Genomic DNA, 17,670 nt, shown 5'->3' on the forward strand with positions numbered 1-17,670 from the left:
CACGCATTCTCTGATGATGCTGATTCCAAGCATCACATTCATGCAGAAAGCATAATCCATGCTTTAGTGCAAAGACAAGGAACCCTGGACAGGTCACAGTCTATCACAGGGCTACATATACGGCACTTTTCCACTCAACACTACTCGGGTTGTGAGGTTTTCCATTAGGGTGTAATACCTGGTACCTGGTCCTAAAATAGTACCTGGTACCAGGTACTATTTTAGTCCCTACTCGGCCGGTGTTCCAAGCGAGCTGAGTCAAGCTGATAATGTGATGTTTGGGGAGCGTTATGTGGCTTCAATAAAGCTTTACATTAGTTATCCCATTGGTGGCAAGCTCACTTTAAATAAACAAGTGTATTTTGAAAGTAAAGTCTTTGTTTTCAGTATGCAGACAATAAGCCAGATAGTTAGCCATGAATGCTAACTCTGTGGCAGGGCTGTCGTGCTATGACTCCACCCGCGATGAGGTGGTGCTCAACTGAAATGGAAAACGACCTAAACCGAGTCGAGCCGAGTAGGTGCTAATGGACAAGAGTCTATAGAGACAAACAATCACATTCACATTTACACCTACGGACAATTTAGGATCACCAGTTGACCTCAACATGCTTTCGGACTGTGGGAGGAAGCTGAAGAACCCAGAGAAAACCCACACATGTACAGGGAGAACATGCAAACTCCATGCAGAAAGATGCCAGGAAGACCAGGACACAAACCCAGGATCTTCTAGCTGTGAGGTGACAGTGCTAACCGCCATCCACTGTGCAGTCCACAATTAAAATAATTCCTTTTAATTCTACTCTATTACAGAATGACTCTGTGCAAAAATTCTTCCAATTTCAGTTGTTGTTAGACAACAAAGATACAGGTTCACAGGTCACTGCTGGAGACAAATAGCTCATCAGTCAAACTCACGTCCCTACGTAGACCAACGAACTGATGATACTGGATTTACTGCGGAGGATCTCACTGTTACAATGAACAACCTTGAATTGTGGTGGAAAACTGTTGCGGGCGTCCGAGGAAACTCAACTTATTCTAGCTACAAAGAGGCACAAACCAACCACAAAGAGATGCAAAATGACAAAAGAGACACACATCAACCACAACAATACAAACCACCACAAAAGTGTAAAATTAAGGCTTTTGTTGCTCCACTAGTGCTGACATGAATAAACTCAGGTCATTACAGTAAAGAATCTTTTAAAAATCAGATTGAAAGCTTTGTATCTGAAGCCTGATTCAGTTTTGTGTGACGTATTCCCAGTGAGTGTGTAGCTGGCATCACACAGGGTTCATGTTGTGATGGTAAAGTCGACTGTGGGAAGGGATGAAGGCGTCTGAGACTTTCCAGTCAACAAAGTGAAATGATTTAAAGAGCGACACTCTTTCTTGGACAGGTCAGAGCAGCAGCATTGCTCTGGGGTGAAGGAAGGAGAAACAGCAGCTCACAGTAGAACCTCCTGTTTACTATTTGTCCTGCAGGTATGATCTGAGCTCTGGGTTAGGGTTCTCATCCCTGTTCCTGACGCCTTGTGGACGGTTTGATGTTCTTGTCTTGTGCAGAGCTGCTGTGGATGGAGAACCTGACGGCGGCGGCTCCTCTCCAGCATCCCGTCGTGTTCGAGCTGGAGGGCTTCTACGTGCCGCCGGGTTATGACTCGCTGCTCTTCGTCCTGGCGCTGCTCAGCTACGTGGCGGTTCTGCTGGGCAACGGCCTGGTGGTGAGCATCATCGTCCTGGACAAGAGCCTGCACAGACCCATGTTCGTGATGGTGTGCAACCTGGTGCTGTGCGACCTGCTGGGGGCCACGGCGGTGCTGCCCCGGGTCATGGTGCACTTCCTGACGGGGCAGAAGAGGATCGCCTACTACCCCGCCATCGCCCAGGCGTTCTCCGTGCACACGTACGGCGTCGCGGCGCAGACGATCCTGGGCGTGATGGCCTACGACAGGTGACATCTGGAGAGTCGTGTTTTTGTTTTAAAGATTTTAATGAGAGCTTTTAAATCAGCTGCTGCACCAGCAAGAAAAGATTGTGGCTGCCACTACGCATTAATCTGACAACTTAAAATATAGCAGCTAATGTGAAAAACTGAAAATGTGACACACTCTGGCATTCAATAATGATAGTTTAGCTCATTAAAATACAGTTAAAGTGTAATTTTACAGTCAAATGCTGTAAAAGAACAAATTACTGATACAGATTTTTGATGTTTTGTTCAGTTAACATCTGAATTAACGCTTTTTTTTAACATAACAGAGAAAATCAGAAATAACAATAAACATTAAAAAAATGACACTTTCAGTTTTTAGATCACTAAAATGTTACCTGCCTCTTAATAGTCTCATCATCCAAAGGTTTCTCTTTCAAATGTTCTGCTGCCACTGATATTTTTAGGAAAAATCTTCCAGTTGTTTTTAGTTGCTCTTAATTGTCTTAATAATTTAGCATTTTATATTTATCTTATTTTAGAAACAGGTCTTTTTCTGCCTGTTTTAGTATTTTACACTGCTTTGTTGGCATGTGATTGTGTTGCTGTCGGTCTGATTGCCTGTGCAGCTCTTTGGTCGTTTTAAATCTGCTTTATGAGTACATTTAGTTTGTTATGAAGATGGAAAGAACTGATTTATTACTGTAGCTAAGACCATTTGGTGTTATTAATTATGGTATGTTAACATAATTATGTTAAGTTTAAGGCTAAGATCCAACAGCATTAACAGTTTTAATGAGCATTATTCTGGTTAATTTTGAACTAAAGTCGTGTGTTTTACTGTCAGACTGTTTATTCATTGGTCTTTGAAAGAACTTTACTGCATGTTGTCCACATTTCCAGTCTGGGTGTTCTTCTCTCTTGTTTCTTGTCTGTATATTTTTTATAATTTGGGGTTTTATTTGTAAAGAATTCTTTACCTTTGTGCACAAATTAAACACGTTTTATCAGATCAAATAGCCGTGGTTAAACTGTTCAGACTTGGGTTTATATTTTTGTGAGTAAATCCTAAATGTGAGCGACCGGAGCAGCACTTTGAGAAGCTCAGATGTGAGCCTATCTTTGAGCGGAGGTTTTTGTCGTCATGCAGGTACATCGCGGTGTGCGAGCCGCTCAGGTATCACGCCATCATGACCTCGGCTCGGCTGCACTGCTGCTGCGCTCTGGCCTGGCTGGTGGCGCTGCTGCTCATCGCCGTGCTCTTCGCCTTCCACGTCAACGTCCCGCTGTGTGGCCGGACCATCCGCCACGTCTACTGCAGCAACCGCTCCATCCTGAGCCTGGCCTGCACCCCCACCACCGCCAGCAACATCTACGGTGAGCGCCGTTCTTTCAGCCGCAATCCTTGTTTTCCTTTACATTTACTCTGCTTTGTCTTTGCACCAGCAGAAGGACAAAAGCTGCAGAAGTTCACAACACCACGAGTTTGTGTTCTGATCATAGATCTGAAGATGTATGTGCTTTTGTTCCCTCACCATTTGTTTGCATCAAATCATATTTAACTGTTTTCCTTCCCTACATACTGTCCACACAGTGATGTGCTGCAGTGAGGAAGCATTCACTGAAGGAACGTTGCTCAGTTTGTATTTTAACTGGAGGACGGTTGGTAAATTCAGCTGAGCTGCAGGCAGCGTTTGCACCGAGCAGAGAGATTTTACTTCCATCATCATTTTGGACAAATTTTGAGCTGATTTTGGAGATTTTTTTTCCCAGGAAATCATACAATTTGTTAAATTTTTCATTTAGTTTGGAGAAATTGGAGCCATTTTAGACAAAATTCTCAATAATTTTGGACAGGCTTTAGTCACTCTGACAAATTTTGAGTCTGTTTGGACATTTCTTTCAACAAATTCACTTTTTCAAAGTCACTTTAGTCATTTTGTACATTTTTCTCACATTCAGAGAATTTTAAGTCATTTTGAACATTTCTTCAGTAATTTTGGAGAAATTTGAGCCATTCTTGACCAACTGTCTCCAACATTTTGTGCAAATTTCCAGGTTTCAGTCGTGTTTGATACATTTTGGGGAAAAAAATTCATTTTTATAATTTTAAGTCACTTTTGGACAAATTATGAAGCCATTTTAGACTATTTTAATCATTTTGGACAGTCCTTTTGGGTTTTAGTCTTTCTGACATTTTTTTCAGGCATTCAGACAAGTTGACATCACTTTAGAAGTTAATTATTTTGGAGAAATTTTAGCCATTTTTTTCAGTCATTTTGGACAAAATTTAAATAATTTTGGAGATATTTTGGTCACTCTCAGTGTGAATGGTGAAGGGTTTAGTTCGGCAACTGGACTTATTCTTGTGATCTTGAAGACGTTTCGCCACTCATCCGAGCGGCTTCTTCAGTTCTAAAAACTAGTATGGAGAGTCCCAGGTATTTCTAGCTTCCTTGAAGTTTCCTCATGCTCTCGTACCAGTTGAAGGACGTTCCTCCCAAAGTGTACGGTAACATGTCTGTGAAGGTTCTCTGTCGTCCAGGTCATCTTCATGTGTAAAGATGACCTGGACGACTGAGAACCTTCACAAACATTTCAGTGTGAATATCTCCATGTTTCCAGACTTTTCCTCTCTGCTCTGTTCATCATCAGTAGAAAGATGTTTCTCCTGATGGATGGATCTCCAACAACCTGCTCTTCTGTTCACTGATTCTGAGCCATGCTGATGAGGGATAGGTCGTCTTTTCTGTTTGCTTATTTGGTGCAAACTCTTGAACAAGACAAGTTGCATCAGTAATTTTGATGAAAATCTTTTTTTTTGGACCTGAAATTTGGCCATTTTTCCTGACAGAACCTCACAAAAGCTGAAAATCTGACATTTCCACTGTCTGGTTCTGATAATCGGTGTCTTTAGGTGAAGTACGTTGACTGATAGTTGTGTTTTTATGGTTTTATAGGTCTGTCCATGACCTGGACTGTGAGCACAGGGATCTTCCTCATCATCGCGTTCTCCTACATCCGAATCCTACAAGCTTCTTTGAAACAAGGCCAAACTGACAGCAACGTTCGCAGTAAAGTCTTCCAGACGTGTGGCTCTCACCTCGTCATCTACCTGCTCTATGAAATCGCCTCAGTGATCATAATCTTGAGCTACAGGTTCCCGTCGGTTTCCCCAAACCTAAAGAAGTTCTTCAGCATTATGTTTTTCATCGTTCCCCCGATCATCAACCCCATCATCTACGGATTGGTCAGTAAGGAGCTACGCAGCAGCATCATTAAGCATTTAACCGTCACAGCAGCTGGCAGCGTCTTTACATGATTATATCCCTAGAAAAGACGTTTTACCGTTTAACACGACTCTATGCATGTAGAACACAGAAAGTTTGGCTGTTTTCACCAGTAAAAGCAGGATTGTTGCTGAATGTTGCTGCTTGTTGACAGTTTCGAGGCCATCCGATCGACTCCTTGATGTTCCAGCACACAATTTGTAAAGCTGATAACCCTGATGGTAAAATAACGTCTAAAAAAAAGATGTTCTGTGCTGACCAAACTGAAACCTAAAGCTGCTTGGAAAAATTCATTCTCATAGTTTCTAATTGTTCAAAAAAACCAGTAGATGTTTAACTTTGCAGCTTCATTTTTATCTGATGGTTTGTGTTGTTGTTTTGTTATATTATCATCGTATGTTTTCTGTTGATGGAAAACTACACCAACAACTGTTTCTCACTGCAGATGGAAGAGTTAAAGGTCCCCAAAAATCTACATGTCCAGTCTTTTTCTTGTAGCTTCTTTCCCATTATGTGATTGTGGTTATGAATGTGAGTGTTTTTGTTCAGATGTTCACTAATAAGAACCTCCAACAGCTGAGCCCGACATTCAGGGACATCGCTGGACGTTCTCAGCTGGAGGTGACACCAATGAGCTTATCAAAACATTAAGAATAATGCTAATAGTCTGAAGCTACCTCAGACAAAACTGGCCAATAATATTTCCCAGCTAGGCTAGTCATTAATATCTCTGGGCCTTGGTGAGTGAACAGCATCCATAAGCTAGTCACTAGCGGTCCTTAGCTATTCCCTCATATCTCTGAACTAACCAATAGCATTTCTAGGCTAGGCTACTAACATTCCTAAACTAGTTATAAACCTTACTTGTCATCCTGAAGGTAGCATCTCAAACATATCGACTATCATCCGTAGGCCAGTCACCAGAATCCCTAAGTTAAACGTTAATTCACAACTAGTCATATTTTTTCCGTGATTTTACTCTGGTAATCCAACAAAACAATAAAATGACGAAAAATCTTTCATTCTATGTTTTTATGTACATAGTTTGTAAGTCACCATTCGCACAATGCAAACGAACAGACTACCATTTATAAAAACATATTAAAATATAAAAAAATAAATTAAAATTAAAAAATTAAGTTAATTTAATGGGGACATTTTCCAGTTTGGCCTGAGTTTTTTGTTATTTACAGTCAACATGTAAATTAGTTTTTTTTTCAATGATTTTACTCAATTTTATCTGTATTTTAACAAAACAGGGAAAATCTGTCACTCATTAAAATCACATTAAAAACCACTGACAAATTAGATTTTTTATAGTGTATCTATTTCTGTCATTTAAGGAGGCTGAAAGCAGAATGGTCTAACCCACCAATATCCAAACTTAGTTTATATAATTTCTATAATATTTTATGGTCTAGATTTTATTGGCAGAGGGGTGTAACTCACTAAACAAATGTAACATTATAACGGCCCTTCAAATGCTAGACCATTCTGGAAAACACAAAACTTTGAACCCATAAACCTGAAAAACTACAGAACCAAACAAAACTTCACTTGTTTAACATCTCAAAAATAAAAAGGTTTACTTGTGAAAATGTACCAATCAGACCAGTTGTCCAGCTATTAAAGACTCTGATGTTTGAGTGTAAAAACTGAATGTTTTAAGACGAATTAAAAGGATCATCCAAAGTTATGACAACAACTACAACACTACTGGAATATAACTACCATAAAAAACAATAAACGTCTTATTTTATGGATTTATTGTGGATTGTTTTATTGGCTTTGAGTGTGAGTAAATAACATCTGTTGTAAGGACAGAAAAAGTTCAGTCTTGTAGAGTTATTTGCTCTGTTAGCGCCCCCTGCTGTTTCCCAGAAGATAAAGCGACGTCTTTAAAAGCTGCTGGACGTCGGCAGCGAGCACAGAGATGTAAGAAAGAGACGACAAACTGAAACCAGAAGTAGGTAAACTGATCGTCTTCCACAGTTTGTTGTTGTACCTGCTACTTTAAGGATTGACGGCTTTGATTTAAAATTGTTCTTTGATAATTAACAAATATGGACAAGTAGATAATTCTGTGTTTATTTTAGTGTGTTGAAATCATCTGAAAGCATCTTTATTTTGCTGATATTTCCTGTCATCCTTACATTCTTACAGTGTAAGGCCAGCTTTGTGTGTTCTGTTTGCAAACTTAACTATGACGGCTTTGGTTTATGACTGTTTGCTGTTAAAATGTGCAAAAGGTTGAATTGATACTCGACATATCACTAAAAGGCTCACTGACAATACGTTTTTTGTGGATTTTAACTAATAGAATTATTTTTTCTCCAGTACTTTCTTTGCCCATCAATGTACTGAGCCTAAATGAAATCATTATTTAAAACTGAGCAGACACGAGGGTCACGTGATGCTGTCACCTTGAGCAGTCGACTGCTGCTGAGCTCCCGCCGCTAATGAGCTACATTTGACTTTTAACACTACCTTAAAAAATAATAACCGCACAGAAACTTGCATATGAGCTCTCAGACATCATGCCTAATTACAAAACCCTCCAAAGCCACGGCAAACCCGGATCCGAAGAAGACCGCAGCATCTAGTAAGGATGCTATGCGTTCTGCGGACAACGAAGCCCTCACTATGGAGATTTCACAACAGGTCGCTGAGAAAATATCTGCGTTGATGGAGAAGAGGATCTCTCAGCCACTTTGGACAATATTACTACACGCTTGGAGTCCAATACTAAACGCATCACCGAAGCTGAGAGCCGCGTTTCGGAGGGAGAAGATAACATGGCAACCATGGAGTCCAAGTTGAAGAGTCTGGAGACTAAAGTCCGCACTCTGGCGGAGAAGAGCCTTGATATAGAGGGACGCAGTCGCCGGGAAAATATTGTAATCTTCAACCTCAAAGAAAATACGGAGGGCCGACAGCCGATTACATTTTTTGAGAAGTGGCTGCCTACACTGCTGAGCTTGGAGACCAAGCGCGGCATCATTAAAATTGACCGTGCACACAGATCCCTTGGCCAGTCGCAGCCCAACCGACCCTGCACAGTGATCATCAAGCTGCACAACCTGAGGGACAAGATGAGGATCCTGGCTGCTGCGAGGGAGAAAGCACCGCTGACGCATGATGGACAGACCATCTTCATCCGGCAGGAGCTAGCGAGCGGAGTTAAGGAGATGAGACGCGCATTTAACGGAGTGTGCCAGCGACTTATTGAGATGAACATACGTTTCTCCATGCTCTTCCCCGCTACCCTGTGCTTCACTCATGGAGGGAAAAATCTCTCTTTCCACTCACCGAAGGACGCACTTGCCTACATGGATGATCTGAGCTGAACTGGAGGTGATGTAAAAATACATGTATCCTGCTAGTTATAGATATGTATCTTCAATAAGTTTGTTATAGTAAGTTAAATTAGTTGCAGGTGTTTTTCCTTTACTGTACAAGTTTTTATACCTAATGGTGTTGAATAGCTGGTGTTAAGCTGGTTGCTAAAACAGAAATATATTATATGGTTGTTCTATGACTGTAAGGTCATGGGAAGCGGGGGAGTGGAGAAGTTTTTCTTTTTTCTCTCTCTCAGTGATGGTTTTGCTCAGCTTTGTGGGCCCCATCCAGTGGTTTTGGGAGAGAGGGTGGGGGGAGGGATGGGGATGGGGGTGTTCTGGGGATTTTGTTGTTGTGTGTGTGCTGTGGTTTCATCGTTTGGGAATGAATATTTTGTTCATGATGTTCTGCCGTCTTTATTTACTCTCGCCAACATATATTTGATGCCATCCGGGAAATTTCCCACGAAGTTGCCCACATCTCCACCTGCAGGGGCGCTGAGCTCCTCTGCCCTGCTGCAGGGCCCTCTGCCTGATTACACATTCTATTCACTACGTCTGTTTTGCTATGAGTAATCTTAAAATAGTCTCCCTTAATGTTAAGGGATTTAAAACGCTGTTAAAAGACAAAAGATCCTTACATTCCTGAAAGAGGAAAAAACACAAATAGCCCTACTGTCTGAGACTCACTTAAATGATTTGGAACATCTCAAACTGAGGAGATTCTGGGTGGGCCAGGTGTTTTATTCATCCTATAACACTAACAGCAGAGGTGTAGCTATACTAATTCATCGCTGTCTCCCATTTACTTTAGAGAAAACTATAAAGGATAATAATGGTCGCTACATCCTAATCTCAGGTTATCTTTATGGGGAACAGATCATCATTGGGGGGGCTGCACAGTGGCGTAAGTGGTTAGCACTTTGCCTTGCAGCAAGAAGATCCCTGGTTCAAATCCTGGGGTGGGCCTGGGATCTTTCTCCCTGTGCATGCGTGGGTTTTCTCCGGGTACTCCGGCTTCCTCCCACAGTCCAAAAATATGCTGTTGATAACTCTAAATTGCCTGTAGGTATGAATGTGAGTGTGAGAGAATGGATGGATGGATCCTTACTGGTTGCATATATGGCCCAAATTCATATGACTCTGCCTTTTTCCCTAAGCTCCTATCTGAAGTCACATCACTGTCCACACCTTACATCGTGTTGGGGGGCGACTTTAACTGTGTCCCTGACCCAGGCCTCAACCAGTCCCCACCAAAACCTGGCCCAATCCCTTGAAAGAGTCTCAGACTGAAAGAGTTCTGCCATGATTTAGAGCTGTATGACACATGGAGAGTGACCAATCCCAGGGGGAGAGATTACACCTTCTTCTCCAGTCCCCATCAGACGTTCTCGAGAATTGATTTTTCCTGACATCCAGGATGGTCTTAGATAGGGTGGAAGGGTGCTCAATTGGCATATGCTCATTGTCTGACCACTCTCATGTGAGTTTAAGCATAAACCCTCCTTACGCTGATCCAGCCTCTCGCCACTGGAGGATGAACCCTTCTCTACTGAGCAGTCCATCATTTATTGACTATATTACTGAACAGAGGAATATTTTTATTGCCGCTAATAAGACTCCTGATGTCAGCCCATCTTTCCTGTGGGAAACAGCTAAAGCCTATCTTAGGGGATGTATCATATCAAATACCACAGCTCAGAAAAAAGCTGCTTTGAAGGAACAACTTAGCTTGGAAAATACAATACAACAGATGGAGGCACAATTCAAAAATGCACTCTCTAAATCAGCCCTTAATCAGCTTTTAACTAAAAAGGGTGAGTCAGCCATTTTCTTTGCAAAGCATAGGCTTTATGAATCAGGAAACAAACCTGGCCGCCTCTTAGCAAGGTTGGCGAAAGGTAGAACAGAGTCAAACACAATATCCTCACTGCTGGATGACAAACAGACTAGACACCACAAAACCAGTGACATCAATAAAATAATGATGCAATTTTATCAGAAACTTTATTCATCTGAATGCGAGTTCTCTGAGGGGAGGAGAAAAGAGTTCCTTGATAGAGTCTCCTTCCCATCCCTGTCAGAAGAACAAAGAGAAAACCTGACTGCACCAGTGACTGAGAGGGAGGTCCACGCGGCTATAGCGTCCCTGAGCAGTGGAAAGGCACCGGGGTCTGATGGGTTCTGTCTGAAGTTCTATAAGAAATTGAAACACCTGCTCGCTAGACCACTTACGGACATGTACCTGGACTCCTTTGAGACAGGTCGCCTCCCCCCAACACTTAATATAGCAAACATCACTCTTATCTTGAAGAAAGATAAGCCACCTGATGTCTGTGGCTCATTCAGGCCTATTAGCCTTATCAACGTGGATAATAAGCTACTATCAAAATTGCTTGCAGCAAGATTAGAAAAGCTCCTGCCTTTTTTAATAAATACTGACCAAACCGGATTCATACAGGGCAGGTTATCTGTTACAAATGTGCGAAGACTGTTGAATGTCATACAGTACTCAAAAAAGGCAAACCATGGAGGACTCGCCGTATCTTTAGACGCTGAAAAGGCTTTCGATAGGGTGGAATGGGAGTATTTATTCGATGCTCTCAAGAGATTTGGGCTGGTAGGCCATGGGCCGAAGCTAAAAAACGTGTTATTCATTGATCCCCGCCGCGTCAGTAGGAATATTTTTCACAGCAGACAGATAAAATTATTCTAAGTATATCAGTAGTTGTTTCCAACTTCAGTTCGTGCACATTAATGAAAGAGAGCAAGCAATAACTTTTAATTTTGAGCAGGCAAACGAAGGGGGCTACTTACGTCATCTCCATGACAACCAGGAAGAAGCCGCGGCAAAATATGCTAACGCCGGCTTCGGAAAGACTTAAAATAAACAGAATACGTTTTTCCTCCGAATGAGCTTACAAGCTAGACTACATGGTCCTAATCATTAATTCCTAACAGTGTTATGGTACACTTGCACGGCAAAAATCAACGCTAATGTTTTCTCCTGGCGTTAAATATCCAACGTTCTTTGACGTTCTTTGTCATATTTCATACTACATTATCTTTCCAATTCAACACAGCTGCCACTATTACAGTGTCAAATGAACAATATTTAAAGCAGTTTTTATTTAAATACCAGAATGTCCAAATAAAACATACATTGTCTGTTAAATTGTCTCTGTGTTATTTATATCCCACAACTTTGAGGTGTAACTATGGGCATAATTGAATTACAAGAATAAAACTATGTACTAGATTGTTTTGGCTATTTTCAATGATGGATAAGTCTCTTACCATGGTCTCTACTGCTGTGGTCCGTCCCTTGGTCTGTCCTCTCACTTGACCTCTGCACTGTAGTTCCGCACACACACTTACACACATACTGTACCCCCAGAAGAGCATCTTACACAGGGACAGCATTTTCAGCATTTAATATCAGCAAGATGTCCCTGACATGCCGAGCAATGTGGGTTACCACAGAGAATGCTACAGTGCCTTCACAAACAAAGACCACATCCGAAGAGCAAACTGTAAGCAAGCCAAGTCAGCCCAAGAAAATGAAGGTTTGTATCAAATCCATTATCTATATTGCAATACTGCAAGTATGATGACCAAATATGTTAAAGATGTGACATACTAACTCATTGCAAGCCAATACAGTTTTGACAACTTGATTGTAATGCACCACCACAGCAAAATGAAACTCTCCACAACATCAGAAGTATGCTTTTTTATTTATTTACAATTGTTAGAAACAATGTGAATTTAGATCATTTCCATTTATTGATCACTTGTAACTTACATTTTAGTGCCATTACAATGTTCAGAAGAACTGCTGCCAGATACCAGTGATGGTGCTGCATCCAAGGTTCGGGTTTTGCGCTCTTCAAGTGGCCCAGAACAACCCAAAAGGGCTCCACACCTCCTGCCTGTTGCATGCCTGCTATGCAAGGAGAACAGATATATCAACATCTGGCACAACAGAAAGAGGGAAAAACTCTCTCAGTGTCTAACATTTACAGCAGGTAAACAGGGGTGGACAGTTGCCTTGTAAGATCTTTATGTGACCTTTTTTATGTCAAGCAATATGCCTGATAAAAATATCAGCTACATCCCCTATTTATGACAATTTCTTTTTTTTATTTTATGAATTAGTCTTTTGTCTTTCTGAATACTTTACTATATACTCGGGTAAATACTAAAGTATTCAGAAAGACAAAAGACTAAGTACTAATATTTACTAATAGTATTGAGTATAAACACCTTTTGTCACTGGCATTTCTTGCTGTTAAAAGAAAAATGTTGATGAACTGGAAAGTAAGAAAGCCAGGATGTTTTTGTCTAGATTCATGGCTTAATGATTTTGCTGATCTGTTAATGATGGAGCAAGCAGCTCCATCCTGCAGGGATGGGAAACTTGGAAATTTGTGGTCATATGTTCACAAATATATTTAAGAAAGACATTACAATTAGCATCTCTTACCTTCTTGCTTTGTTTTTAATTTCTTTTTTTTATCTTTTTTTCTCCTATTTACATAGATAGAAGAAAGAAATTATGATTTAATGCACACCATCTCATGAATGTGTGATTTGACAGCTAATTTACTGCTCCCTGACATCTTTTTTGTTTTATCTTTGTCATTTTTTGTTGTACGTAGTATTTGTACTGATCTGTTTGTGTATTTTTGTTTCAACCCCCCCCTTTTTTTCTTTTTTTTGTTGTTTTTGCTGTTGCTTGGCTGATTTATTTGTGTGAATTGATTTTAATTTGTTTTTTTTTTCTTGTTATTTGTGTATGTGTGTTGTGTTGTTTTAATCAAAAATGTAAATAAAAAATATATATTTACCTGAGTATAAACTTTGTTTACCACAGCAGATCAACTCCTTCGTGCTGCTGAGGGGAAGAAGTATGAACACCTGTTGCTTCAAATCCATGGAAGAGATCTTGTTGCGTCAGAGGCCATGTATCACCACAGTTGCTTTGCAAATTACACACGATACCTGAGAGGAACAAAGAGAGGTTTCTGAAGAGGCCAATCCGTATCAGGCAGGCTACAGACATTTCTGTCTGACAGTGGTGGAAGAGCACCTACTGGTGAAGCGTTGAGGCTTTCACGGCTAAATGACCTCTTTAAGGAAATTGTTAGAGATAAGGAAGGACTGGACATTTCGACTTATAAAGCATTTAGCTTAAAATCAAGGCATCCTAAGTCCCATCCATGCCTTAAATTCCTTAAAGCAGCCAGAAATGACTTTGTCTATGTAGAGGAGCTAACTGCTGAAGAGGTCATCCAGGATGAACCTGCACAGCCTTCATCAGACAGCAGTGACTGAGAGGAGGATGGCATGGAACCCACTCATTTAGGCCATCAACAAGCATAGGTTGGTTTGACATTTTTTAATCTATATTGTCCTTGTAATTATAGTTAAGTTGATGTTACACACCTTGCTTACCTGCATTTCACCATTCTACCTGGTTGTGTAGTGACAGTCTCTGACCTCTCCACAGACAGACACCTGTACCATTCAGCCATGCTACTGAAAGAGATCATAGAGACCAAGTGTAAAGTGACTCCAAAAATGCCCTGGCCACCAACATCACAAGACCTTAACATGGACACTGCCTCCAGTGTTGCCGGTGCAAAGCACTAAAATGTGTGCAGGGGAGATGCACATGCAAACAGCACCAGCTACCATGCACAGACATGTGCATGTATTTACTGCTCCAATTCTGCAGGACATGAAACATAAGAGGGAAAAAAAGAGAGCAAGCTTCATGGGCATACTTATGCCAAATTTGTGGCTTTCATAGCACTTTTTTGTATAAAGTTCATCTTGTTCAAGTTAATTTTTTTCTGGTGTCAGTTCATTTAATGTCCGTATGATAACCTACGCTTGTATATCCTAGTCACTGATGCACAACAACTGAAGCTCTAACAAAACTACAAACTTCATCTAAAAAAATAGAAATTAATTAAATATGTATCAATAGCAAAGCTGATCAGATCGGGAAATCTAACGTGTTGGACATCTAATTACTGCCATTTGTTATCTTAAACACCTGCAGCTGTTGTTCCTGGTGGATCTTGACATGCTACCTGCAGCGACGTTACGTTTCAATAAACATAAGCTTCGTTTGCACCCATTGCATAAACTTTTCATATTAAAAATATTACATGATAATCGAGTAATTAATAATATCTGACCTTTTTCTCGTTTAAACGTGTTGGGCATCTAGTTACTGCCGCTTGTTAGCTTAAACAACTGCAGCTGTTGTGACTGGTGACATGCTACCTGCAGCGACGTTACGTTTCATTAAACATTAACATTAATTTCGGCATTACAATGTGCTGTCAATATGCTTCGTTTGCACCCATTGCATCAATTTCTCATAATAATCAAAAGTTTCCACATGACAATAGAGTAATAATATAATATCTTACCTTTTCCTTCGTTTGCTCTCATCCCTTAACCAGTTGTTAACGTCGTGTTATGGCTTTACCAGAAGTACGAGGAATCTGATTGGCCAACTGAAGTCCACGAAGAAGTAACAAGAGCTCTCATTGGTTTGTGGTTGCTGGAGCTAACAGCATATCCATTAGCTCGTGTGACGAATATATCAATGTTATTTATGAAAATGTGCAACTTTTGAGGTTGGAAACATTAACTTATATGTTATATGATAATTTATCTACACAATACTAAAAAATCTGAAAATTACCGGCAGGGGATCAATTGTTTCGTAAACGAAAGCAGATAGACGTACTCGGCCCATCGCCTATGGGGGGCGATTTTCTTAAATGGATTAAGGTGCTTTACAGCTCCCCATAGGCCTGTGTTGTCACTGGTGGCATGCCATCACCACCTTTTCCACTGCGTACAGGGACGAGACAGGGCTGCCCCCTGTCCCCGCTACTCTTCACACTAGCAGTCGAACCCCTAGCAGAGGCTATAAGACAACATAAGGACGTACATGGGGTGACGATGGGAGGGAAAACCCAGAAAATGGCCCTATATGCTGACGACATTCTGCTATTTTTGACTAAACCAGATTTATCTATACCAGCTATTCTCTCTATTATTCAGGACTTCAGTTCATTCTCAGGCTACAAGATTAACTATGGAAAATCTGAGGCTATGCCATTAGGCTCAACCGATCTGGCTTCACTCACCAACTCCCCCTTTAAATTGTCCCCTACAGGCTTCACCTACCTTGGGATAAAAGTCTCACCAGATCTGACTGAGCTGTGGAAGCTTAATTTCTCTCCTATAGTTGCTAAAATAAAGAGGGACTTGGACAGATGGCATGAACTCCCGTTATCTTTTATGGGACGCATTAGTTTAATTAACATGAATATATTGCCTAGGTTATTATACCCCCTACAAATGTTACCCTTATGGATCTCCAAAAGGGTTGCTTTTGATATAGAGAGGGCATTCTATAAATTCATATGGCATGGCAAAAGACCTAGACAGAAAATTAAAATATTACAGTTACCCTCAGATGAAGGTGACCTTGGCCTACCAAACATAACTTATTATAACTGGGCATGCCACGCTCACTTCTTGTGGGAGTGGCTGCGTGCTCATCTGGACTCCAAGCCCTGTCTAGACTCATGGTCCTCTCTGCCCTCCTCGCTATGGAGCTTGGTCACGGGTGATTAGAAAAAGCTACACTGGGACGTCAAGAGTAATCCAATTGTGTACAACACAATTAGAGTGTGGGAGAAGATCTGTAAACACCTAGGCAGAGGGGGTTATGCCTCATTTCTGACCCATCTTACAAGAAATCAGGATTTTCCCCCGGGTCTCCATATTAGTATTTTTGACAGGTGGCACGATAATGGGGCACGTGTGATTGGAGACTTATATGACAATTTGATGTTAATGACTTTCCAACAACTGCAGTCCAAATTCAGCATCCCTAAAGAACATCACTTTGGCTTTCTTCAGATCAAACACTTTGTTGGATCTAGGACCCTATCCCCTCCTGGTCTCGTCATGTACAATGAGGTTGAGAGGTTCCTTATTTCACGAAAAGAAGTCACTGGTTTTATTTTTTGCTTCTATGCACTGCTTTACTCTCAATTCAGGCAATATCACAAGCGATGCGTGGAAGTGGGAGAGAGACCTTGACACAGAATATATTGAGGATGAGTGGCAGGAGGCCGTTAAAGTTTTTAAATCCACCTTTACATGCAACAGATTGAGAGAAACACAGTACAAGATACTGCACCGTCTACACCTAACTCCATACAGATTAAATAAGATGGACCATCAGATTTCTCCTCTATGTATTAAGTGTCACAGGGAGTCTGGAATGTATTATCATTATTTCTGGCAATGCAAATTGATCAGAAGATTCTGGGGTACAATCTCGCAGGAACTGAGTGGCATCTTTCAAGTAAAGGTGGGGAAGGTCCCTGGCTTTTTCATCCTCGGCCTACCTTCAAGGGAATTGACCATGACCCACTTGAAGTTTAAATTATGCAACAAATTATTATTACTGGTCAGAAAATGCATTTTAATTAACTGGATCAATGATAAACCACCGACTGCCACCCAGTGGTATAGGGAGATAATCCGGGTCCTCCCCCATGAAAGACTCAGTGCAGTTGTGAGGGGTAATTAAAGGTCCTTTGATGAGATGTGGGCTCCTCTGCTTAACTACCGAGCTGATGCATTGACTCAGTTAGTGATGAGAGGTCAGTTCTCATTACAGTGGTCAAATTCACCTGAGAGAAATGCACAAGTTCCCTCAATTTGAAACCTGCACACTGCAAAGCCTTGTTGTTGTTGTTTTTTTTGTATGTCTGTCTGTTTTGTTTTGTTTTGTTTGCCTGAAGTATCTTTGCACACTGTGTGGGAAGCTGATGCGACTGTAATTGAATTTTGTGTGCATACTGTACATGGAGCAGTGTATACGGTGGGGGCCCTGTGTACGATGTGGGGGATGTATGTGGGACTGATGGCTTGAAGATTCACCTTTTAGGGTCAAATGGATGGCAATAACCTGCTCTGTCATGTTTATTTCTGTCTGTCTTTGATCACTTTCTGTAACTCAGATGATGGCAGATTGTAATTTATATGTTATATGCATATG

General features: G+C 41.0%; 1 protein-coding gene and 1 long non-coding RNA gene across 4 annotated transcripts; one reads left to right on the plus strand and one right to left on the minus strand.

Moving 5' to 3' along the window:
- Positions 1-1,550: 1,550 nt before the first annotated feature.
- On the plus strand, positions 1,551-5,258 carry LOC110946737 (olfactory receptor 2K2-like). Its single transcript, XM_022188239.2, has 3 exons — positions 1,551-1,957; positions 3,087-3,313; positions 4,897-5,258. The coding sequence occupies exons 1-3, from the start codon at positions 1,551-1,553 to the stop codon at positions 5,256-5,258; spliced, it is 996 nt and encodes a 331-aa protein (XP_022043931.2).
- Positions 5,259-12,282: 7,024 nt separating this feature from the next.
- LOC127530682 (uncharacterized) lies at positions 12,283-15,148 on the minus strand. Of its 3 annotated transcripts, none has more exons than XR_007937304.1 (4): positions 15,011-15,148; positions 14,022-14,105; positions 13,415-13,568; positions 12,283-12,507 (listed from the first exon to the last, which is right to left on the minus strand). It is a non-coding gene; the product is annotated as an uncharacterized LOC127530682 (long non-coding RNA). The 3 variants fall into 3 exon arrangements; XR_007937305.1 differs by having other exon boundaries at positions 12,283-12,510; XR_007937306.1 differs by having other exon boundaries at positions 14,013-14,105.
- Between the last annotated feature and the right edge of the window lie 2,522 nt (positions 15,149-17,670).

The sequence above is a fragment of the Acanthochromis polyacanthus genome, chromosome 17 (assembly GCF_021347895.1).
Source record: "Acanthochromis polyacanthus isolate Apoly-LR-REF ecotype Palm Island chromosome 17, KAUST_Apoly_ChrSc, whole genome shotgun sequence".
Classification (NCBI taxonomy): domain Eukaryota; kingdom Metazoa; phylum Chordata; class Actinopteri; family Pomacentridae; genus Acanthochromis; species Acanthochromis polyacanthus.

What these genes read in the sequence shown, in the direction of transcription:
- LOC110946737 (XM_022188239.2), top strand. Translation starts at nt 1,551, where the DNA reads ATGTTCTTGTCTTGTGCAGAGCTGCTGTGGATGGAGAACCTGACGGCG. An exon ending in GGCGTGATGGCCTACGACAG is followed by an intron (nt 1,958 to 3,086) that starts GTGACATCTGGA and finishes GTCGTCATGCAG; the next exon opens with GTACATCGCGGTGTGCGAGC. An exon ending in CACCGCCAGCAACATCTACG is followed by an intron (nt 3,314 to 4,896) that starts GTGAGCGCCGTT and finishes ATGGTTTTATAG; the next exon opens with GTCTGTCCATGACCTGGACT.